This window comes from Drosophila simulans, chromosome 3R (genome assembly GCF_016746395.2).
Source record: "Drosophila simulans strain w501 chromosome 3R, Prin_Dsim_3.1, whole genome shotgun sequence".
Taxonomy (NCBI): domain Eukaryota; kingdom Metazoa; phylum Arthropoda; class Insecta; order Diptera; family Drosophilidae; genus Drosophila; species Drosophila simulans.
The window spans coordinates 3,753,416-3,776,515 of NC_052523.2; the positions used below are offsets into that span (position 1 = coordinate 3,753,416).

At 43.5% G+C, this 23,100-nt stretch overlaps 3 protein-coding genes and 1 pseudogene across 9 annotated transcripts in view; 3 read left to right on the plus strand and 1 right to left on the minus strand.

The window, feature by feature from the left end:
• The first annotated feature begins 22 nt into the window (after window positions 1–22).
• LOC6727071 (synaptotagmin-4) lies at window positions 23–4,910 on the plus strand. The gene is made up of 5 exons (XM_016176256.2): window positions 23–180; window positions 796–895; window positions 1,698–2,884; window positions 3,120–3,194; window positions 3,258–4,910. The coding sequence occupies exons 2-5, from the start codon at window positions 853–855 to the stop codon at window positions 3,375–3,377; spliced, it is 1,425 nt and encodes a 474-aa protein (XP_016033565.1). The 5' UTR covers window positions 23–180; window positions 796–852; the 3' UTR covers window positions 3,378–4,910.
• A 1,010-nt stretch (window positions 4,911–5,920) lies between these two features.
• On the plus strand, window positions 5,921–7,797 carry LOC6727072 (annotated as a pseudogene).
• The window catches only part of LOC6727073 (zinc finger protein rotund), a 37,093-nt gene continuing 21,535 nt past the window's right edge, over window positions 7,543–23,100 (minus strand). For 3 of the 7 annotated variants that reach the window (XM_016175850.3, XM_044923397.1, XM_039295702.2), the window contains 2 exons: window positions 9,844–10,873; window positions 7,543–9,293 (listed from right to left, as the gene is read on the minus strand). In XM_016175850.3, the coding sequence (XP_016033567.2) occupies window positions 8,977–9,293; window positions 9,844–10,873 (1,347 nt within the window). In that variant the 3' untranslated portion in view covers window positions 7,543–8,976. Of the gene's footprint in view, window positions 9,294–9,843; window positions 10,874–11,546; window positions 15,570–16,455; window positions 16,880–23,100 lie in introns of those variants that run through there. The other 4 variants (XM_039295705.2, XM_044923398.1, XM_039295704.2 and 1 more) reach the window with 4 other exon arrangements.
• On the plus strand, window positions 20,756–22,733 carry LOC6727074 (GTPase-activating protein RacGAP84C). The gene is made up of 3 exons (XM_002102435.4): window positions 20,756–21,336; window positions 21,497–22,304; window positions 22,420–22,733. Exons 1-3 carry the CDS (start codon window positions 21,083–21,085, stop codon window positions 22,444–22,446), a joined length of 1,089 nt encoding a protein of 362 aa, XP_002102471.1. The 5' UTR covers window positions 20,756–21,082; the 3' UTR covers window positions 22,447–22,733.

The window sequence follows — 23,100 nt, forward strand, 5'->3', positions numbered from 1 at the left end:
AGCTGCTAACTTGTGCGCCTGCGCGAGTTTAACGATTTTCCAGCCAAGTTAAGAAGCCACTGGCAAAATAAAGTCGAACGGCTGCAGAACTGCGTTGTTGAATTTTTTTTTCCACAGTTTGTGGATATCAAAAAGTTTACAATTTTCGGATATTAATTGTGCAGGTCCAGATACAAAAAAGTAAGGATATAATACATTCAAGCTAGTAAAGTGTAGGGCTAAACAGGCTTACGAGGAAAACGCAAAAACCATCTAGTAGCTACTAGGAAGTAATGGCTTTTGCGAGAATCCCTGATGCTGCAACAGACAGAAGATACAGATACTGAAAGTGATAGTAAAAGTGAACATGCTGTCTTACGTTACGAAGACCTAAATGAAAGAAAGGAACATTTTTTAATGTGGGACTTTCCCATTGAACTTGGTTTCTAGAAGTTGAAAAACCTGCGAACTTCTTGTGCGTGTGTGCGAGGGCTGCGATGATTCATGCGACCCCAGACGAGCACCCAAGTGGCTCATATGTGTGTGTGTGTGTGTGACTCTCCCGCTCTCTTGCCAGAAAGTGTGCCTGAGTGGGTGTCCTCAAGTAATGCAAATAACAACAAAAGCCAAACGCCAGCATAACCTGAGCAGAAAGCAGGCAGCTGCTGCCCACGAAAAAGCCTCTAGCATACATTTGTGCGCAAAATCGAAGCACGCAATTCTTCACGTGCCACCGAATGTTGCAAACATCCAAAGACAGCCAGCAAAAATTTTCCTCCTCACTTTCAAACCGTGACTAATTGTTATTCCACACAGCCGCCAGGAACATCGAGTGGAAACGTGCTGAGAGCGGCGAAGCCAAATCCATTAAAAATGGCTGAAGAGTATATTCCAGATGCCAGCGTCATGGACACGAGTAAGTACCACACCATATTGCAGCATCCAATGCGACCTTTGTGGTCGATCTGTCCAATTTGCTCATTAGCAACTTGTTCAAAGTGTTGCACACAAGTTGTGCCCAACTTTTTCGACGGCTATGAATAATTAATTCGGGTCTTTGTGCCTGGATTGTGGGTATATCATCAGGGTTGTTGGTTTCGATGGGGGTACGTACTTACATATGTGTTATTTGTTGTGTTTGTTATGTGGGGTGACATGTATAAACTCACAACGAATTGGCGAAAGTTAATGTTCATGTGTATAAGCTCTAATGACAAAAGAAGTCTACAAACAACTCACAGCTGTTAGGGAGAAACCTTCTTTCTATTTTTCATTTCGGTGACTAATCAGAGAATATATTCAAATGTATGCTCTGACGTTTTCTTTTGTTCGTATATTAGTAAAAGCTAGAAAATTATACGCTCTTTGTTATTATTGGATACTTTAAATTAGTATTCAGTATATTCAACGTGAGATTTATTTTAATAATATGTTGTGTTCTATATAATTTTTTATAATTTTTTTTAATTATCCCATTATATAATTTCGAGATTTCATATTAAGCGTATATTTATGCAAACTGGATGTTGGTGCTAGTTAACAGTGGGTTTTTCCTAACTTTCAAATTATTACAAACAAATTTTATATTTATTTTGGGCCTTAAGGTTATATTAGTGACATTGCCCCATTACCACCCTGCAATTATTTCAAACGAAGACTACTCTTTGGGTACAACTAAACTATGCAAATGTTGCCTAACATACCTGTTGTCCTTCCAGTTGTCCCCGCCATCCTGGGACTGACCGCGGCTGCTGTCCTCTCGTCAGTGGCCTGCATCTGCGCCCGGCAGATGCGCCTCCGGAACAAGAAACAGAGCCAGCACGACGCCTCGTTCCCCTTCCAGCCGACCCGGCGACCGACCGCCGTTCGATCGCCCAGCGGCCAGCCGCCGCACTACTTGAAGAAGTCGCCCTCGCCGACTGGAGGCAAGCAGATGGGTCTGCTGTCGCCGATGCAGGACCAGTCCACCTCCCCGATCGCGCAGCCGAATGTGAAGTACAGCGAGGAGGGGGATGGACCCGCCCAGCATGCGGAGCAGCAGAATGGCAACCAACTGACCGTGGTGGATGGCAATGGGTTGAAGCACTCGCTGCACAACAGCCTCCACCACTCGCCGGTGGAGACGATCGCCAACGGAAGTGTGACCATTACCCTGGATGACCATTCGCTGACCAACGGAAAGGAGCTGACCGTGACCGACCAGTACGGCAAGCTGGGTACCATCTACTTTAAGCTGCGCTACTTGGCCGAAAGGAACGCCCTTATGGTGTCCATCATCCGTTGTCGCGGACTCCCATGCAAGGGAGGATCGAGCGGAACCGGAGATATTCCCACTGGCATGAATGGACGCACTCAGGCGGCTACGGATCCGTATGTCAAGCTGCAGCTGCTGCCGGACAAGCAGCACAAGGTCAAGACCCGGGTGGTGCGAAATACCCGGAACCCGGTTTACGACGAGGACTTCACCTTCTACGGCCTGAACATGAACGACCTGCAGAACATGTCGCTGCACTTTGTCATCCTCAGCTTCGATCGGTACTCGCGCGACGACGTCATTGGCGAGGTGGTGTGCCCATTGACCTCCATCGAGATTGGGGACATCTCCAAAGAGGCTTTGTCCATCAGCAAAGAGATTCAGCCACGGAGCCTGAAGATTCGAGCCCAGGGTCGCGGGGAGCTGCTCATCTCCCTCTGCTGGCAACCAGCTGCCGGTCGCCTCACCGTCGTCTTGCTGAAGGCCCGAAACTTGCCGCGCATGGATGTCACCGGACTGGCCGATCCGTATGTCAAGATCTATCTCCTCTACAATGGCCAACGCATCGCCAAGAAGAAGACGCACGTGAAGAAGCGCACTCTGAGTCCCGTTTTCAACGAGAGCTTCGCATTTGATATTCCCGCCGCCGAAGTGAGTAATAGTATTTATCTTTTTCTTTGTTAAACATAAGACTATAGAAGAACTCTCAATTATCAAGATATCAAAAGTGATATAATAAGGCATTAATAGCATAGATTAACACAAATCATTTTCTTGCGTTCGTATAATTATCATAGAACTTAAATAAATATGGACGGACTATATTTGAAAAGCTTTTGTAATTATTTTAAAGAATCATAAGTTAACGTGCATATCTCAATTACAGGGCGCTGGCGCCAGTCTTGAGGGTGTGTCTTTGGAACTGATGCTGCTCGACTGGGATCGCGTGACCAAGAATGAGGTAAGTCGCATGGGATGACCTAATGCCAATAGCTGTATAATTGCACGCTCGACATTTCCACAGGTCATCGGTCGGCTGGAGCTGGGCGGACCGAACTCGAGCAGCACCGCCTTGAACCACTGGAACGAGGTTTGCAACTCGCCACGCCGCCAGATCGCCGAGTGGCACAAGCTGAACGAGTAGGGGAGGAGCAGGAACCTCCTGGGCGCAGGCGCCCCTTAATGAGGGGGGAAGGGAGCAGGAGCATGCAACCGAAATGGGAGTCATGCGGCTCGTCGGCATGAGCTCGTTGCCACCATGAATTTCTCTATTGTTTTTAGCATATGATTGCATACTGGTTTAGTTTGTTTTCTACGGTTTGTTTTTATTACACTTGATTTCTGGGAGATCACTTGCTTTGAGTTTGAAGCAAGATTAATGCGAGATAATTGGCCGTTAACGCCACAAGCAGAAAAGAAATATTTACCAAGCAACCACTAACTAAATTAAATGTATTAGAAAATGTTTAGGACCCTAAAGTGCATGTAAGTGTAAGATAATTCAGAAACATCTCAATATAGACATGTTTAAATATGAGAATAAGCAAGGCAGGGGACTTCTCAATAAATTATAAACCGACACCGACTTTGTTGCTGTATAAAACTTTACTTCTACGCTATATCCATGTATGATTTTCATATCAAACAGTTAAAGTTATATTTAATGTGCCCACCACTGAAGTTGATTTCCTCGAAAGATGTATTATTAACCATGCATCTGTATAAAATATTTATGATATCTAACGTTTAAGCATACATATGTCAGTACAATTTAATTTTAATTATTTGAATATTTTAGTTTGATTGTAAAGACCTAAAGTATGCCATTGCTTTAATGGATACCAGACACCAAATTTGCACACCCCGGAAGCTCTTAAAGTTTTGTCCAGAACGAAGCAAAGATAGATGCTTACTGCTTAACACTTTATACGTACTCTTAAAAGAAAAAACAAAAATAACTAAAACTAACGAAACAAATAAAACTAAACCAAATTGAATCTAGAGAGAACACGCAGCAGAATGCTTAGCACCAAGAAGCTACAAAACCACACACAAATCGATCGAAAAAGTCAGAAAACATTGATTCGGAGAGGAAACCAACACAATACAATAATGTAAGCAGCATAGTACATGTAGGAATCAATTACCAATAACATACTCTAGAGTATAACCACTCACGAATAGCTCAAACCGAACGCAATAAGCACTACAGGTGTATCTAGCGGCACTACCTTTAAAGGCAACGGATGGAGGAGACCCGATGAAAGCATAGCTTAACGAAGACACCGAATCATTATCCACTACTGATATTAAGTGTACTGAATACAATTATGAACTATACCAGATCTATATAGACATCAGCCCGCTTCTACGTATATTTTGTAAACTGAGTGTTAGAGCATTAAACTTCATTGAATAACTACGTGCATACAACCATAAGGATATATACAAGCATACATAGCGATTCGCGAGAATCGCAGATACAACTTCAATTCGTGTCCAATCAAAACTTCAATTCGTCTAATGGAAAAACAATAATTACCAATACATATGCGATGAGTTTGTGCAGAGGAACCCAAATTATATGAGATGTGTATAATTCTACATTATATGTAATTGTAATTGTAAGCTACATCAAATGGTTAATTTCAGTAATAAAAGGTATTATATAAAACAATGTGCACTGCGTATTATTTGCATACGTATTAATCGGTGTCTTATCAGCCCTCGTACATCATTAATTCTCTGAGTATACTATAGTTAACAGAGTTTAAGGCACTGATAAGGGGAGATTCTTTCGCATCTTGTCAGTATAAGAATAGCTCTGTTCGGGAAAAGTTAAAAAGTTTCGCTTTCAAAAACGTTTTGTTTCAATATATTTTTAATCGTTTTAGACATGAAACGCGCTGGATCAGCATTTCAGTTAGTTTATGTTCTCGTATTAATGTGTAGTCTAGGTAAGGGTATTTGACGTATTTCCGATTAAACGAACACAAAAGAGTACAGACTAACAGATACCTATTATATCATTGAATGCACATTTTATCTAATTTTCCTTATTATTAGATGGGTTGCTTGCCTTGAAGTGTTTGACTAAAAACAATAAGACTCTTTTGGAGAAACAAATATGCGACGGGGTAGTCGATTGTTTGCCAGATGTAAATTCCGATCGGCCAGATGAAAGGTTCGAATTATGTTATAGCAAGGTGTGCAATGAGGATGGTTCTTATCGATGCACCTATGGTGGGTGTTTGAATGGAACTCTTAAATGTGATGGAAAGATCGACTGTTGGGATGGAAGCGATGAAAATAAATTCGAGTGCTTGCAGGATGCAAATCTACAGAATGAGTACGAAGACCTCAAAGGGAACTGTGTGTAAGTTGTATTTGCTATGAAACACAATTGCTAACATTTTTTTGGAAATTAATTCGATTTCTAATCATTGAGAGACGTTTTGATTTAACACCTTAACTTACTTAACTTATCTTAAAATTGCGCTACCATACTTACCTAGTAAGATTACTTCTGGGACGACTTTATTTGCTTTAAAGACAAATGCCGGTTAAATTGAAATATTTGATAAATTTATTTAAATGATTAAATTTAAGCATATGCATTTGTTGGACAAATTTATTAGCGTTAAACCTAAGGTGTTCTGACAATCATCTTGTGAATGCGTTCTAGAGATGAGGACTTGTTCGATTGCAAGGGGTCCTGTCTGAACTGGAGTCAGGTGTGTGATGGACTGGCGGATTGCAAGGACGGCAGCGACGAGGACGGCACACTTTGCACGGCCTTCGAGTGTCCGCCGCCGGCATTCAGATGCCTCTACGGTGCCTGTGTTAGTCCGAATGCAATGTGCAATCACATTCCCGATTGCCTCGATGGCTCCGATGAGATGGCGGAGATTTGCTTGGCCAAGAACCCATCCGTTCGTCCCTTGGGTCAGGACGTCAAAAACGCTTGGAAAGTGAGACACTGCCGGCTAGAAGACCCTTCGAAATCTCTGGTGGTGGAAAACTACGTGGGTGGCACCACCTTTCAAAGGAACGCCCTTGTGCCCGACAAGACCGTCATCCATCTAAGCTGCCGCAATGGCTATGCTCTGATCGGCGAAGAGAAGAACATTTGCGACCAGGACCAGTGGCGCTTTCCGTTGGCCAGGTGCGTGCCCCAGTGTAAGCACGTGGGTAATCTACGCCACGCGAGGCAGTGCACCCTGAATGGTCGCCTGATAGACTGCGATCAGTCGGTGCTGCCGATGGGCACTCAAATGTCGGTCACCTGCTCGTCCGGTTACGAAAAAACAGAAGGTGATGGTCTGCAGTTCTGCGACGAAACCGGAAGTTGGGTAGTTTCCAAAAAACTGCCAAAGTGCGAGCCCATCTGTGGTATTTGGAAGCTGAAAAACGCGACGTCATGGACGTATCCTCCATGGTTGATGAATGTCTTTCAGCGAGGTCACAAGCCGGAGTTTACGCTTGTCTGCCATGCTACCATCGTGTCGCCGTATATCCTTATTGCCCCGGAGATCTGTTTCCGTAATGTGGCCATCAAGAGCGTGGCCTCCACGGAGCCTGTGCTCTATACAGTCGCCGAGGGTCGAAGCTACGGCAAAAGCTTTCTGGCCCACGAACCCCATCCGTATAAGCTGCACAACGTATCTTATATACACCATGTTAGGTAAGTCATATTGGTTTCCAGGCTTGCGAATTTAGCAATATTTTGCTAACTCAAAAGGGTATCTGAAAACTGCATTTCATATTTTATCTCAATTTTTTAAGGGTGATGCGTACTTTTGTACTTTCCATAAATTATATTTTTGGGCTATGAAGTAGAGCTGCTATACATATGCAACAGAAAGATCTCCATAAAGTTATGACTGCCTGATATGATAATATCTTTCATGAGATTATTAACATAATAATTCTTAGATAGGAAATCAATACAGTAGCTAAAAAAGTTTTGCAATTTGCATATTAAGCATTATAGAAAAACCTAATTCCCAATTGTTTTTTAGGGTATCGGATGGAAAGAACGTAGGTACTTTGGTCCTAATGCACCTGCTGCAGCCCCTAGAGTTCCACGTGAAGTTGAGACCCGTCTGTCTTACGAAAGAAGTTACTGACAACTGGATAACCGCCGGAGATTTCAATGGTGTCTATACAAGCCAGGCGATCATCGATGACGAGAGACAACCAGATCGATACGAGCTAAAGGAAATATTTATCGACGCCAGTAAGAAGTACCACATTGGTGTGTTTAAGCAGGCCATCCAAAATGATATTGCCGAGACAGAGGCGAAGGATAACATTTAATTCACTTTATTACGGGTTGAGTTTGTGGTTAGTCGGAAATCAATTTACATCAACTGAGGAACACACATCTACTATTGACAATTATATAAGTACGTATGCATATTCAGCTGGATATCGAATCCAAGTCCAACCGGGAACTGTCCGTGTATTTGCATATCTTAGCCATTGAATCGTTTTGTAATCTGCTGTAAACGTTAGACGGTAAAACAAATAATCATTTAGCTCGGCTATCTGAATACCCCAAATGTTTCTATTTAATGTGTGTGGGTCTGGGTGTGTGTGTTGAGTGTGTGTTTCAGAATTCATTTTGCTATTCACTTAACTGTAGGTATTTTCTTTTTGTGTTCCATTTTCGTTTTGTCTTTACATTGAGATTGCGTTCTGGAGTTAAACACTAGCTATCGGTTAGATTAACTTTAATTTAGATTAGGATTAAAATTAAAATTACTTTATTTAATAATACATTACATTTGATGTTGTCATACTCGTAATTACGTTTAGGTTTAGTTTCTGCCATTTAGTACGAAATTTTATAGGACACATTCAGTTTGCTTAGTAACTGCAGTAAAAACGCGCTTTAAAATGTTTGATTTTCATCATTTCCTCCGCTGGTTCAATTAAAGGTTAATTTCGATCTCTTCAGTCTTTCCAAAAAGTAGTACAACATTTCTTTTCGGTTTTTGTTTTATACTTCGGTTTTTGCAACTGCCAACATATACTTAGAAATGTTTTTTTTTTTTCAAAATAGTTTTCATCTATCGCATAGTTTCATTTATAGTTGTAAACACGTTTGATTTCTTGAATTCATTTTGCATTTTTTGTGTTTTGTTTCTCGAGGAGATTCTCTCGGAAATATCTGTATTTAATACGATACACCTAAACAAATATATATGAGGATTTGTATGTAAATGTAAGTTACGTTTGCCGGTAAGTTCCTTTAGGTGATGTATATCTATGTACAAATATATCGGCTTAGTGAGCAGCTTTTGATATCTGCCATTGCTTCAAGACTGCGAGATCCGTGTGCATCGAAAACAAATCTATTTCCAATTATATTTACAAGCGGCAAGAGACGAGGTCTTCGAAAACTAATCACTCGACGACGGGAAAACTTTTGCTGGACCGAATTCATATCGCAGGACCTTTATCTGGACCTGGACTGGTGCTTGTATTCCAAGACATTGTGTAAACATAGGTATGGACGGTGTTTGTCAAATTAGAGTACGTATCGTTGGCCATTTACATAGTACTTATCGAGTGCGCGAGAACACCCTTAACTTAACCCAAGAAGATCTACAAAAATTACAAAATGACCTTTACTCGCTACGACTAACTACAAATTAATACTGTACAGGAATGCACGCCTCGTCTCCGCTTGGAGAAGCAACGGATGAACTACCTCCCACCTAGAAGTAGGCCCCTAGCTATCCCTTGTCCTTCCCAGGACCCACGCTCACGCCCAGCAGGTGCTCCCCCGCCATCAGTCCCGCCGGCTGGTGGGCGTAGTTGCGGATCTGGTGCAGCGAGATCAGCTGGTTGGGGAACGCGTTCGCGTTGTTCTGGTTCACGTTTTTGTTTGGGAAGCTGATGGCATCGTAGAGATAGGGCCGCTGGGCCATCGGGTGGTGGCTCAGCGAGTTCAGGTGCGGGGGCATCGAGTTTATCGGCGTGAACGCCGAGTTGCTGGTGGTTTTCGTTATGGATGCGGCATCATAGGGACCCACGGCACTGGGTGTCGAGGCTGTTGGGAAGAATTGAAGAGGCGGGAAGTAGTCAGAAGTTTGTTAGGGTAACTATTTTATACAAGAAAAAACGCTATAGTCGAGTTCCCCGACTATCAGATAGACTTAACTCAGTGCGAGCGAACACAAGAAATTTCAAATTTCGATATAAATTTATAAAACACATAAAATAATACAAAAATCTAAACTCTCTAGCTTTTATAATTCCAAAAATCTCGACGGACAAACAGATTGATATGGTCAGATCGACTTGGTAAGTGATGCTAATCAATAATTTATATACGTTATGAGGTCGGAAACTTTTACTTTTTCAATTTGTCAGAGGTCAAAATACCGGGATCTAGAATCTTGGCATTGTAATAAAAAAAACCCCTTAAGTTATGGATAGAAAGTTAAATAACTTGGAGCATTAGAAAGTATGAGTACTTTATCGTAAACGTTTTCTGTAATCATTTGTTGAGCTCAAAAGCCATAGGAAATTAGAAAATCGTGTCTTCTATTGCACTACAGATTGCCTAGGTGTGGTGTGTGAAAGATCGGATCACTTACCAATATCCTCCCGCACCGGATCGGGCATGCGATGATGGGGCTGCAACTCGGCGCCGTGTCCGTTGCTTTGGGATCCGTTGGGAGCCGTCGGCTGAGCGTAGTGGGCTTCCATGCTGTGCTGCGGAGGAGGTTGCTGCTGCGGATGGTGGTGTTGCTGCTGCTGTTGTTGCTGCTGCTGCTGGGGCGGGACATGTTGCTGCGGCGGGACTCCGTGTTGCGGATGGTGGTGGTGCGCCTGCTGCTGCTGCTGCTGCTGTTGCTGTTGCTGCTGCTGCTGTTGTTGCTGCTGCTGCTGCTGGTGCATTACCTCCATGGCGTTGGCTGCAGCGGCCGAGTCCGGACTTACCTTTGGCCAGTAGCCGTTCTCGCTGGGGGCAATCGAGACGGGGGGCAGGCCCAGGTTGTTGCGCTGATGCTGGGCGGGATTGGGGGGCGGAGGCGGTCCATTTGCCGGGTTGGCGGAACCGCCAGCAGCTGCCGCGGCCGCCGCTGCAATGGCCGCCGCGCTGCCCGGCACGATTGGTGGCCGCTTGTCCGTCCGCTCCGCGTGCTTCTGCATGTGCTTGGTCAGGTAGGTCTCCTGGGTGTAGGACTTGCCGCAGTACTGGCAGATGTGCGTCTTCAGGTGCTTCGACTCCTTGTGCTTGGGGATGTGCTCCAGCAGCGAGGGCTCGTCGGAGAAGCACTTGTAGCAGGAGTTGCACTTGAACGGCTTGTCCGTCTGGTGGCAACGCGAGTGCGACTGCAGGTTGGAGAGCTGCGAGAAGGCCTTCTGGCAGCCGGGATGCCTGCACTTGTACGGCTTGTCGCCCGTGTGCGTCCGGATGTGCTGCTGCAGATGCGAGAGCTGCGTGAACTTTCGCTGGCAGATCTCACAGCGGTACGGCTTGATGCCCAGGTGGATCCGGGTGTGCTGCGACAGATACGACGAGTTCGCGAAGGCCTTCGAGCACTGGGTGCACTTGTACGGCTTCGCCTCCCGCATGTGGATCTGCGTGTGCAGCTGGAGATCTGCCTTCGAGCTAAAAATCTGAGGACGGAGAATCGTATATTTAGACTTGGGTGACGAACGGATAATCGATTGCCTGGCTGCTGGTGTAACTAGTAATAGGGTACACAAAACCTTTAATTTTTTATCTTTAAAGATCTATTATGAATGCATCTATTAGGTTGCCTTTGGAGCCCAAAATGAATTCATTTAAGCTATTGTAAAAATGAATATTTGCATTAGACGGGATATTGCTCTGATATGTTACAAATAACAGAGAAATCGCAATAAAGGTTCCTTCAACTTAATTTTTAAGCACAATACTTTATAAACTAATTTCGAGTCTAAGTTTAGGCCACTCTTGAATGAAACCAAAGGTCAACCAAAGTTTACAAAAATACTTTGTCCTTTAAAAAACTGATAGAGAATTTTGCACGACAGTAGAATATATTTTAGCCCTTGGAACATATTTTATAAATATATTTAGCAATACCTGGAAATTTCCTTCCTTAAAATTTATATAGAGTGGATTTACGAACATCTTGATTCCTTAACCAAAAAGGTTCTTAAACTCTCCTTTAAAGTTCCCCCTCCCTGATGTCCTCTTAATTTTACAAAGAAATTTCACGTTATTAAAATCGTGAAATAGATACTTTGCTTGACCCCAAAGCCAAATACAAAATGTTGCAGACTTAGTTCGAAAGTTGCCCATCACCTTGGTGTCCTTCACGTCCAACTGGGTCATGTGGTGCGGCGAGCTGGTGGAGGATGATATACCGTTGCCGGATCCTGCTGCCGTGGTCACGTTGCCCACGCCAGCAGCCCCCGCAGAGGAATTTTGAGAATTTCTTTCGTTCAGCGTCGCATTCTGCATCCGGATGCCGCCATTGTCCACGCTGTTGCTGGTCACTATGATGTGCTGGTTGGGATTGGGGTAGATCCGGGACTTGCGACCCCTGGTGGATCCGGTGGGGGTGGGTCCAGCGGTGCTGCTGCTCCCACTGCTGCTGCTGACCACTGCGTCGTTCACGTGCTTTTGGCTACTGGCCACCGATCCACTGACCGCCGACGAGGCCACACTGCTCTCCAGATTGGTGATACTCGGCTTGGGCTCCGGCACCAGCTGGTACTGGTGTTGCTGCTGCTGGTGATGCTGCTGCTGCTGCTGTTGTTGCTGCTGCTGCGGTGGCTGTGGCTGCTGGTGGGGCTGCTGGCTGTAGCTAAGGACGGAGTTCCTCAAGTCGGCCGTGTTGGAGAACACACTAAGTGGACCCAGGGCCACGCGCTCGTTGAGGCTGTTCCGCAGGTGATCGATGGAGCGATGCACGGCATGGGAGTAATCCCCGCCAGCGGGCGGAATCTCCCCGATCAGCGGCGAGTTGTGATGGTAGTCCAGGCCGCCGCCTATCGGCCGATACTCGATGAGACGGCCTTCCATTTGGCTGCTTATTAAATCTATTTTGGTTTAGTTTTGTTTCACTGGTCCAAGCGCAATTTTAATTCGTGGGTTAACAGGTATCTTTAGGTTTTCACTCTTACTTCGTTATATTTTATAGTTCAGCGCTGCAGTTGTAAAAGAACTATGTGATCACTTATACTTTTTTTAATTTTTAAGTTGATTGCATATTATTATTGAGAAATACGTCCGAAGGGATTACTCGGCCTGGTTGTTTTCGTTTTTCAGTTGTAAGATCGTGGAGAAGAATGATTCTAGTTCGTTCGTAATTAGCCCCGAAATAAATAAAATAAGATTCAGAATTAAAGAAAGTATGAAATTATTGATTCCAATACATCTTTGTAAGCTATTAAAGAAATTACTAAAGAATACTAGTTCTTTTTCGTAACCTGATCTGAAGCTAAAACTGCTTTTCAACACTTCTTCTTCTAACTAGAGATTGACCCCGAGAATTCTCCCAACTCAGTTTCTAATGAATGCGAATGCAACAATTTGCGAAGCAGAATAACTTTGTTGAAGCTGTGTTAGCGCTTTGTTGACACTGGGCCCCAACTGCCAAAGCCAATATTAAATAAAGGGGAAATAACAGAAACGAAGCTCCACCGAAAACCTGCGAGACCCGACCGCAAAAACGCTTTGGTCTCGACTGGTTGCACCGCGGATCCGGAAAAGCGACTTTTTGTCTCCGCTTTTGTTGTCCTAAATCTAACGCCATTTTTTCCACGGCTCACTTTTATTTTGCATTTTCAATTGGTACGCCTGCTCACATTTTTTCCGTATTCCCCTTAACTTTTTTACGCGACAAAAATATTTTTTCCGCACGAATTTGGCTTTTTCGGGCTTGTGTTCGACTTTTTGCGAAGCGATTTCGTTTTTCCATTTTCTATGCATTTCTCTTTTTGGACTGCCTTCGATTAGATTTTTTCTATATATTTGTATAAATGCTTGGTTGTGCTTTTTCAACCTCCCCCAGTTTTTCCCGATTTTTTTTTGTGGACAGCTAGTCATTCAGGCGCAGACATGCCGCAGACATCCTGTGGAATTTTCCAGGTGAAAGTCCTCAATGGTATTTTTCTGCTCGGTTTTGTTTTTTTATTGAAATGCTCCAATTCGATACCTTCTAGTTCTAAACGCGACAAATTATTCATTCATGAGTAGAGTATTTGTTTGCTTTGTTGCGCTGTCAATGTGGCTCTTTTTTCACCATGTTTTTATTAGTTTGTTTAGATATAAATGGAAATGGATTTTTTGCGTCTATACCATTGACCTTGAACGCCATTTTTGGGTGTTAGATATTTGCCGGTTCAAAAAAAGATGGCAAAATAGATATGTCAACACTTTGAACGCTGACATGCAAATGCAAGCGAGCGAACTGTGGCTTTGGCTTAATTATTGCAAGTGTTAATGCATGATTAACAAATTATTTATGGAATTGAAATGTAAGAGCTGAGAGGTTCTCTGAGATTTAATTGACATGACAATGAGCCATGGAATGCCTGGTGGCAAATATGAAATGCGTAATGAATTTAAATGATTTTACAGCTTGAAGTGGAAACCAGAGCATAGTACCTTTATATTTTATAATCTATCCCAAATTAAGCTGGCTTCAATCTTTTAAAAACGGCTATCTCTGTGCTTAGGTGCCCGTAACTTCTAACGAAATGATCTATGCCCATTATGAAATACGTCTTTCTTTTTATCTCCAAATGTATATAAGCCCGATTTTCCCCATCTGCTACCTGCTGCTGCCAGTCAGGCGGTGTGATTTCTTTTTTTTATTGGTTTGCTAAATATTGACTTTTTTGACATAGCCATTTAATTTATATAGGAAGCTGAACAAACAATCGGCCCAGGCGAGTACATTGGCGGATGGCACATAATGTAATAATGGCGGAAAATAAAAAATGCAAAAAACCATTTGAAACTAAGAGCAAAAAATTGAAACTGGGGAAAATATGATGCCTCTGTCTGTGTTTGCATTTACACTGAGTTTGGGTTTGTTTGGGCCTGGGTTTGGGACCTGGGCTTTTCCGATTGTGTTAATACGTAGTTTGGGCTTTTAACTAATTAACATTTAGCGGTTTGGCAATATTCTCGCCCGGCTCTCCAGCCGCATTCCCTCACAGATTTGCGGGGGATGTTATTAATTGAAAAATGTGTAAAAAGTTTTGCGCTCTCTTTTATTATTCATAATTTGCTGTTGTTGCCCTGTTTTTTTTTTTATTTAATTCTGATTAATGCATTTTTCACACCGCTCTTTAGGTTTTTGTATTAACTTGTTCAGAATCACAAAAATATTTCCACTTTTTTCACAGTTTTTTATTGTTTCAGTTTATGAAAAATGCATTGCGCGATGTTATGTGATACTTTTTTTTCTTTGTGTTCACCTTTTTTACATGGCCAGTTTCTTATGCATTTTAATGATATTTATTTTCACATTTTGCCATAGGAGTTGATTTTGTCAGCTTTTTGCACTAATCATTAATTAATTTCACATCACTTAAAATATGCAATTAATATTATGTGTGTTTGCCATAATTAAAAATAATGTGTTCATCTTATTAGGAGCGTACGCCCGAGGGACCCTTGTAAGCGTTGTTATCGCCGCGCTAGTCTTTGATTAACTGATCGCTCCGAAAAGGATTTTGGCCCAAACATCCAAGCGCAGCAACAGCTGCTGGCCAAAAGGTCCGCTTAACAACGGCTGGTTATGCGAGCAATACTAACTGAAATCTCACTCCGGCGGTGGCCCAGCGATCTTCTCAGCCTATCGAGTTTCGGGGACCCAAAAATCACGCTGGTCCAGCTCCGAATCAGGTGTTCTGCAGTGCCCAATTAGTTTCAGCTTGATTGGACCGGATCAACTCAAGGCTCGAGTCGGTGGAGTCGAGTGGAAAATTATTCGGCCATCGAGCGATTGACATTGCGACCAATCCAGCTGGGAACCTTTGAGAAAACAGACTCGACAGCCCAGCGGGTCTCATGGTTTCGATTAGGATAACCCTTTCAAGCCGATGACAGCTTAGAGAACTTGGGATCAACATAGAACATTATAATCGAGTTGATATCCCATCAAACAAATATTACTTGCTTGCAGTAAAGTAATTGTAAGCAGTAAAAATTATTTATGTTGGAAAAATTTAACCAATTATCTTGCAGATCCAGAAATTTATGACATCTTTAATATTTTAGGTACCCATTTGTACTCAACTCCGATACTTCTTCACAAATATCCGTATTTTTATCCTAATCTGTTTCCTACGTTTTTTTTCCTATCATATTGTATGAGAGATAAAATCTAAAATCTAAATTATACTCTAGAGGCAATAAAATATTTCTTACGACAGGTAGAAAATTTCTGAATTCCTTTACAAGTATCTAAACATTTAAGTGATAAGTGTTTTTATTTTGAGAAAGCAATTTTTAGTTTATTTTAATAATTGGCTTATTTTATAGTTTGGGATCACTCCATTGAACTTTATATAAATTACTTTGTGTAACTCAGGTTAATTTTTTCACTTGGATTTTCTTTTATTTAAAAGAATCTTAAATCTTGCAATGTCGTTTTATTATTGAGCCATGCTCAAGTTCTGAAACTTAATTAACTCTCCTTTTTTTAAATTACTTTGAAGATATTATCTGATGTGTGTGAATTAAAAGTGTTAAGAGAAAACGTTAACAGATCTTTGCATTTCCCCTTGAGTATCAAAACTCAGTTTTGGCCATTAAATCTGATTTGGAAATGGGTTGTTTGCTCGCACGCCCAAGTTGCAGGAGTTGTTTTGACCTTGATATTGAGCACAAGAAACAGCTGATACGCGGTGCAAGCACACCAACACATGCACGGCGACCGGCGAAGAACATTTATTATTTATACGTAAAGCCCGCCAGCTTCCCCGCAAACACACACACACACACTCACACTCACTCCAGGACACCAGGACTCGCTCAGAAGCAAAACAAAGCCAGCTGTGGCTGCTTGGCTGGCTTTCTTCTGGGTTTTTCTGCACGTGACCAAGACAAGGACGCGTTGCGTTAGAAGCTCGCGTATCCTTAAGATGCACACCCACACTCGCACGCCCGATATTTTTTTCCTGGCCAACAATAAATAAAAACACACACTGGCGAGCGGGGAAGCCGGAAAACGTTGAAAAGCGCGCACACGTACCACCGGAAACGGAAACGGAGACGGAGACCGAGACCAAGTCAAGAAAAAACCCACTGCCTGTGTGTGTGAGTTTTCGCTTGTTTTTTTCTCAATATTTTCGCATTTTTTCGTGGCGCTTTCCTTGCGGCTGAGATACTTTTTCTTAACGTTGCCGCGGCGACGAGCAGGAGGCGAAGGAGTTTCGCCGAAGACGTTTCTCGTGGTGTTGTCGTGTTGTTATTTCGCTGGCTGCACTGGTATTGGTGGTCACACTCGCATCCACATCCACTTCCGTATCCGTATCGGTATCGTTATCCTTTGTTGATATCGTCCTCGGCGGTACGGACTCAAGGAACATGTTGCGCACGGAGAAAAAACACGGAGCAGACTGAACGGACTTGGCGAGCGTGCCGGAGCCGAGAGCACGATCCGTCACCAATGTAAAAACTCAACTAAAGCGATGATGAAAAAATCTGAAACAATATATTTTTGGGGGGCGAACCGCACACACAGATACTCTCCAGAACACACACACACACAGACACAGATGCAGAGGCGACGCAGCATCGACAGGCAGACAGACAAAACGCGCACTAACACCACTGCGAAGCTTCAAAACGCAGCGGCAGCAGAGTCCATCTGTGTCTGTGAGTGTGTGTGTGGGTGGCAGTGGGTGGTGTGGGTGTGGGCCTGGCTTACTAAAGGCCGCCGCCGGCCGACACAAACACACTCACACAGCCAAGCGGTAACTTCGAAAAAAAGCAGCGGCCGCAGCAGCAGCAGCGCCAACAACTAAGCGAGCAAAAAAAAAAAAAAATCAAATACAACAAAAAAAGGACATAGCAAAAAAACCGAAAAAATATCCAAACGCACACAGAGAAAAAAGTTTTGGTTGCATAGGCGGCGAGCTGTGGCGTCGCAGTCGGCGCCTCTGCTGCCGCTATTCAAATGCTGCGACGCCGGCAGCGCTGCCACCTGCCAGCAGCAGCAACAACAACAGCACAGGAGCAGCGCCAACATTGACCCAAACTCAAAGAGGAGCGGAAAGGAGGTGGGGCAGGGGGCTCTAAAAAACGCGGAAAAAAATTGTGTAAAAAAATAAAGGGGAATTTTGCGCCGGCGACAAACCCACGCACACAAGCACATGGCCATGCCAATACACTCACACAGACGCACTGGAATTTTTTTCGCTGTTAGCCTTTGCCGCCCCAAATATCCTGTCTGCCCCACCCCCTGCCAGCCACCCCCTGCCCCCATTTTTTTGCATTTTGTTTTGTTCGACTTTGATGCGAACGTACTTTTTTTATTGCGCAAAAGAGAGGGGAATGCCGCAAGAGAAGGAGAAAGAGAGAGAGCGAGAGCACACGTTTCATTTGACTTTGCAGGCTGTTTTTGTGTGCTTTTGAATTTGTTTGCGCTTTGTTTTTGTTTGGCACTGGTCAACAATTAACAAAAGTCATTATTGTGGCTCTGCATTTACCCGGCGATATTTCAGCTAAAATACCGTGAACTGGCAGATTAATCAATAGCGCCGGGAAGTAGGCAACTGTTTTGGTGGCCGCCTCGTTTCTGTGGTTGCGCTTTCTAGCACTCAATCAGCCCCACATGGCTGGCGCTAGAAATACCCAAAAAATGTGGCAGCGCACGGGTGGCCGCCCCAAAGGGGTGGGCGCAAGCATCACTCACCTCGGGCAGCCGAAAAGCAGCAGAAAAAGCAGGAAAGGCAGCAGCCTCCGCCCTGACCTAAGCCACCGCGCTGGCTTAACTGCCAACAGCAACCACCTCACATTCGGCCACCCACTCCGCCCACTCCGCCCCATCCAGCCCCCACCGCCGGCCAACCCCAGTTACCCCCAGCCATCGCAAGCCACCCCACTGCAGCCCTCTGCCGGCGTCGACGTTTGTCTGCTGCCGTGGTTGCTGATATTTCTAAGTTCTTTTTTTCGCATTGCAACCTTGCCTCAGCTTCTTCGCCCAGCACAACCCACCCACTCCCACTCCCACTCTTTTTTCTTCCCAGCAGTTTGCACATTTTTCCCAGCATTTTTTCCATTTCCATTTGCTGTGCATTTTTTCTCTCGGCGCCCCTCCTTTTTCCAATTTTTTTCCTGCCACAGGAAATAAATTTTTTCCTTTCTGTCGCCCCGTCTCGCTTGCACCTTGTGCATTTTGACCCCCCCGTTCGCAAAACACAATCATTTTTTTTGCAGTCATTTCCCCACCGCTTTGCTGGTGTTGCTATTGCTGTTGCATTTGCATCTGTGTTTTCGCTTTTAGATTTTGTTTTTTAGGTTTTTGCATCCTGGCCCGCGGCAGAAAGAAAGGGAGAGGAAGAGCCTTAAAAAATAGCAGAGTTGCCATTGAAAAATACAATTTATTATAAATTGTTGTTTTTAGTGCCCAACTAGAATTGGGTTAGACAAAGCGACGATTGAGGCGGAATTCTTTAACAGGTTGTTTTGCGATTTATAGTTCAATTCACAAAGGGTCACTTAGTGAACTGATTTTTTTTCTTTAAAATCATATCGGCCATCTTATGTGTAGGTTAGCATATCAGAATTTAAATATCTAGCTTTTTATACAGTATTTTTTGGTCCCAGGACTTGTTTTTCTTTTTTATAAATATATATATAAATTGTTCTGTGGATATTTCAAGAGTGTTTCCGAGTAGCTAAATGACATATATCTGAGACTTTTAATTAATTAATTGCTGATTTCATGGTTTTAGTACAGAAAACCATGTTATATAATGCTTTTTAACATCCTGAGCCTAAAACCATTGCCTTGAACTATTTCATTCTGTTAAGAAGCTTTAGTGGAAATATTTTGTGCTCGATGCAACCAAATAATTCCCTTAATTTTCGAGGCACCTTATAAAAACATTTTGATCAACTTTTGTGTGTGAAAAATTAATTATCACCACGTGGCAACACTGTCAACGTGCTTTGATGCCATTTTTTCGCACTCGTTTTTGCCCAGAACTCGCAGTTCAGCTCCCCTCTTTTTTGCATGTTTTGTGGATGTCCAAACATTTTTTATGCTGTTTTGTTGTGTTTCTGTTCTTTTTTTTTGCCTTTTGGAATACGCAACGGACAGGCACACATATAGGGCCACACACGTATTTGAACACACACAGTCACAGGCGAATCAGAAAAAGTACAAAAAAGCATTTTGGGAAAAGAGGGAGTGAGAAGTGAGGCAGGGGATTGCATGGGCTTATTGCGATGCGTGACTCGTATTTGTGGACTTTGAATACAAACAAAACAGTCGGACACAGATAGAAACCCACACAAGTGCAATTATGAATACTACGCCCACACACACGCCGCGTAATCACAGAGAGAGACACTCTCACTCACAGCAATGTGTGCATTTCAATACGCATTAATAACTACGAATTCAATGTGGCAGTGGCAACCATGCTCAGTACTTCAGCCCAAAGCTCACACCCACACCCACACCCTCAAATGCTCACGCACACATAGGCACACCGGCGTCAATGCAGCTGACGCCTAAAAAACGACTACAAAAAAGCATAAAAATCAAATTCCCCGCCTTGCTCGTTAATTTTGCTGCCGCTGCTCTTCAATTCACAGCCGAAACTGAAAAGTGCCATGATAATTTTGTTTTCACGCTATCCATACTTTAAAATCGCAACTGGCCAATGATTACCCATTTAATCAACAGACAGATCTATGTTTCGTTCTCCACAAAAGTTCCAAGCTCAAATTCCCTTTAAATTCTAATTTTTGTGTTTTTTTAGCACCACGTTTACTCAACATTTTCGCTTTCTGACGTGAACCCGCCTCACATGAACTGCAGCATTTTTTCGTGCTACATTTTTGCTGGTTGCATTCTATGTCTGGTGGCCGCAAAACGGTTTTCCATGAATTTTTCATCCATTTAGCGGCGCCATTGAGCCATTTTCTGGGCGCTTAGAATTCATAGATACTTTAGCAAATTGTTTTTTCAGTTCGATTTTCTACATTCTTTTTGTTTTTAGGGATTTTTAGGTTTTGTATCGTGACATTGAATCTCGGTGTGACAATAAATTCTCTAGCATAGGGCTTTTAACAGGGCTTTGATTGAATTAATTGAATCGAAAATATAAAAAGAAGACCACTATCTTGTTTATATGAAGAAGACAGGGCAAATATGAGTTATTGTCACGCACAAATAATTGTTTATAAGAATATGAGTTCACATTTCATTGAATTGACAACCTTTACGAATTATTAAGGGATAGAAATCAGATTTTTTCGTTATTTCCTAGTAACACCTTAGCCGCCTATTTGATTTCTGCTGAGCAACCTAAATGTGAGTTATCCAGAAATATTTACAAATGTAAGACCCACAGTAGGCACTGTCTATGGGTGATCGAATTTTTGTGCTGCCAGAACTATTTAAGCTATTAGCTTTCACCCGATTCCCCGATTCCAAATAAACCGGAGGGGTAAATAAACATTTCGGTCGAGTATTCGGAGAAGCGAGCCGATAACGTCTGCCTAGCTGACTCAAGCCGAAGTGGCCTCTCTTCGGAAATTGCCAACTGACCAGAACAGCTGAATCAATCGGCAGCTTTACGATTAGTGGCTCTGGGAGTCAGACGCCCTCAAATCGACTTTATTTGTCGCCCGATCGCCCCACGATGCAGAACAAACGGAGGCTTCTGCGGGAGTACAGATCCTACGATGACCTCAGCGAGCACTACCGCATGTTCGGATCGCAGTCCCTGGACTCCCTGCAGGATCGCGTGGACATGAATCCCAGTGGCTGCGATGGCTTATCCACGGACGGACTCGACTTCTGCTCGCAGTCCTACTCGGGGCTGCTGAGGGAGCACAACTTCAAGATTAAGTCCTACTACTACAATGTGGGGAACTGCGTCCACTGCCGCAAAAGGTGAGTTGCAATCACGGGAACGCGGAACTTCTGAGAGGACTTCGATCATAACTAGCCCACGTCTTCAGGGAATTTTACTAACATAAAAAGTTGAATAACATCCCAACCCTCTCTGACCAGCATTTCCCTCCCTAACCGCGTGTCCCTGGTCTTCTTCCAGGATCCGCTTCGCCATGGCCAGCCTGCGGTGTCGGGCGTGTCCGCTCCGCTGCCACATCGGTTGCAGCCGCCAGCTGACCGTGAACTGCATCCCCCAGCCCCAAATCCGCACGAAGCGAGGATGTCTCAGCGATTATGCGCCTCGGGTGGCGCCCATGGTGCCGGCCTTAATTGTCCATTGTGTAACGGAGATCGAGGCGCGGGGATTGCAGCATGAGGGACTCTACCGGGTGTCCTCCACCCGAGAGAAATGCAAGCGACTGCGTCGGAAGCTGCTGCGTGGCAAGTCCACGCCGCATTTGGGCAATAAAGACACCCACACACTGTGCTGCTGTGTTAAGGACTTCCTTCGGCAGTTGGTTCACCCTCTGATTCCCATTTACCACCGAAGGGATTTCGAGGAGGCCACGCGGCACGAAGATCGTCTGGCTGTGGAGATGGCGGTATATCTAGCGGTTCTGGAGCTGCATCAGGCTCACAGGGATACGTTGGCCTACTTAATGCTCCACTGGCAGAGAATTGCCGAAAGTCCTGCTGTCCGCATGACGGTCAACAATCTAGCCGTGATCTTCGCTCCAACTCTGTTCGGAGATCTGGATGTGACCCTCGAAAATGTGGTCACTTGGCAGCGGGTGCTGAAGGTGCTACTTCTGATGCCTGCCGGATTTTGGTCTCAGTTCTTGGAGGTCCATCCCCTACCCAGTTCTTTGGGCAGCACCTATGACTTTGAGGACCGGTACAATCAGCGCCACTGGGACAGCTCGTCCAATCTGGGATGGTCTTCTGTTAAGACATACTTTAGATCAATGGTAAGACCTATGGTATCACATTAAGAGACTTGGATTCTATATTCGAATAAGCCAAACTCAATATAAGTAATCAACCAATGCATATAGATCTTTTACTGAATACTTCTTGTTTCAGGTCAACCTTAGCAGTACTCACCTATAGTGAAAGTCTTATGACTCGAGAATGGATGCAGTCACGCTTTGAATGTTTCTATTTTCTTTTTCATTTTATTTTATATAACTTTTATTACTCACTACAGTTAAAGAACTAATATAAATTGGATCTCTAACATGTTGTGTGTGTGTTGTTGAATTATATGCGGCTAACAAGAGTACTTGACTTCTCAAGTGCAATCCTTGATTTATTGAATCACCAAAAGATACTCTCAGACATTATTTTCAGTATATTATATGAAATTCGGCTAATGAAATAAAAAGCCTGGCCAAAATCTTATTCGCACCACATAAATAATCTAGCATGGCCCTGAGCGACGTTATCGCAAAACTATATATTTCGAGTATTGAAACATTAATAAACATTTTTAATTGAATTTGCAATTTTTTTCGCCGAACGTTGATTAATTCCCAACCGTTGAAAACATGTAAAAAATTAATAATTTCCATTTCCCATATTTATGTTTCTTTGAAGCGTAAACCAAAGCACAAAGTAAAATATTTTGCCGCGAACACATATAAATAAGTTAAAGCGCCAAGAAAAAAGTTAGCATTTTAAAAACAATTTGGAGAGTGCCGTGCAAAAAGTGCGGCCATTAAATGCAAAAAACAAGCAAAGCAAAACAGAACTCGAATGCACTGG

What these genes read in the sequence shown, in the direction of transcription:
- LOC6727071 (XM_016176256.2), top strand. Translation starts at nt 853, where the DNA reads ATGGCTGAAGAGTATATTCCAGATGCCAGCGTCATGGACACGA. An exon ending in TTGATATTCCCGCCGCCGAA is followed by an intron (nt 2,885 to 3,119) that starts GTGAGTAATAGT and finishes TCTCAATTACAG; the next exon opens with GGCGCTGGCGCCAGTCTTGA. An exon ending in ATCGCGTGACCAAGAATGAG is followed by an intron (nt 3,195 to 3,257) that starts GTAAGTCGCATG and finishes ACATTTCCACAG; the next exon opens with GTCATCGGTCGGCTGGAGCT.
- LOC6727074 (XM_002102435.4), top strand. Translation starts at nt 21,083, where the DNA reads ATGCAGAACAAACGGAGGCTTCTGCGGGAGTACAGATCCTACGATGAC. An exon ending in TGCGTCCACTGCCGCAAAAG is followed by an intron (nt 21,337 to 21,496) that starts GTGAGTTGCAAT and finishes GTCTTCTTCCAG; the next exon opens with GATCCGCTTCGCCATGGCCA. An exon ending in AGACATACTTTAGATCAATG is followed by an intron (nt 22,305 to 22,419) that starts GTAAGACCTATG and finishes TTCTTGTTTCAG; the next exon opens with GTCAACCTTAGCAGTACTCA.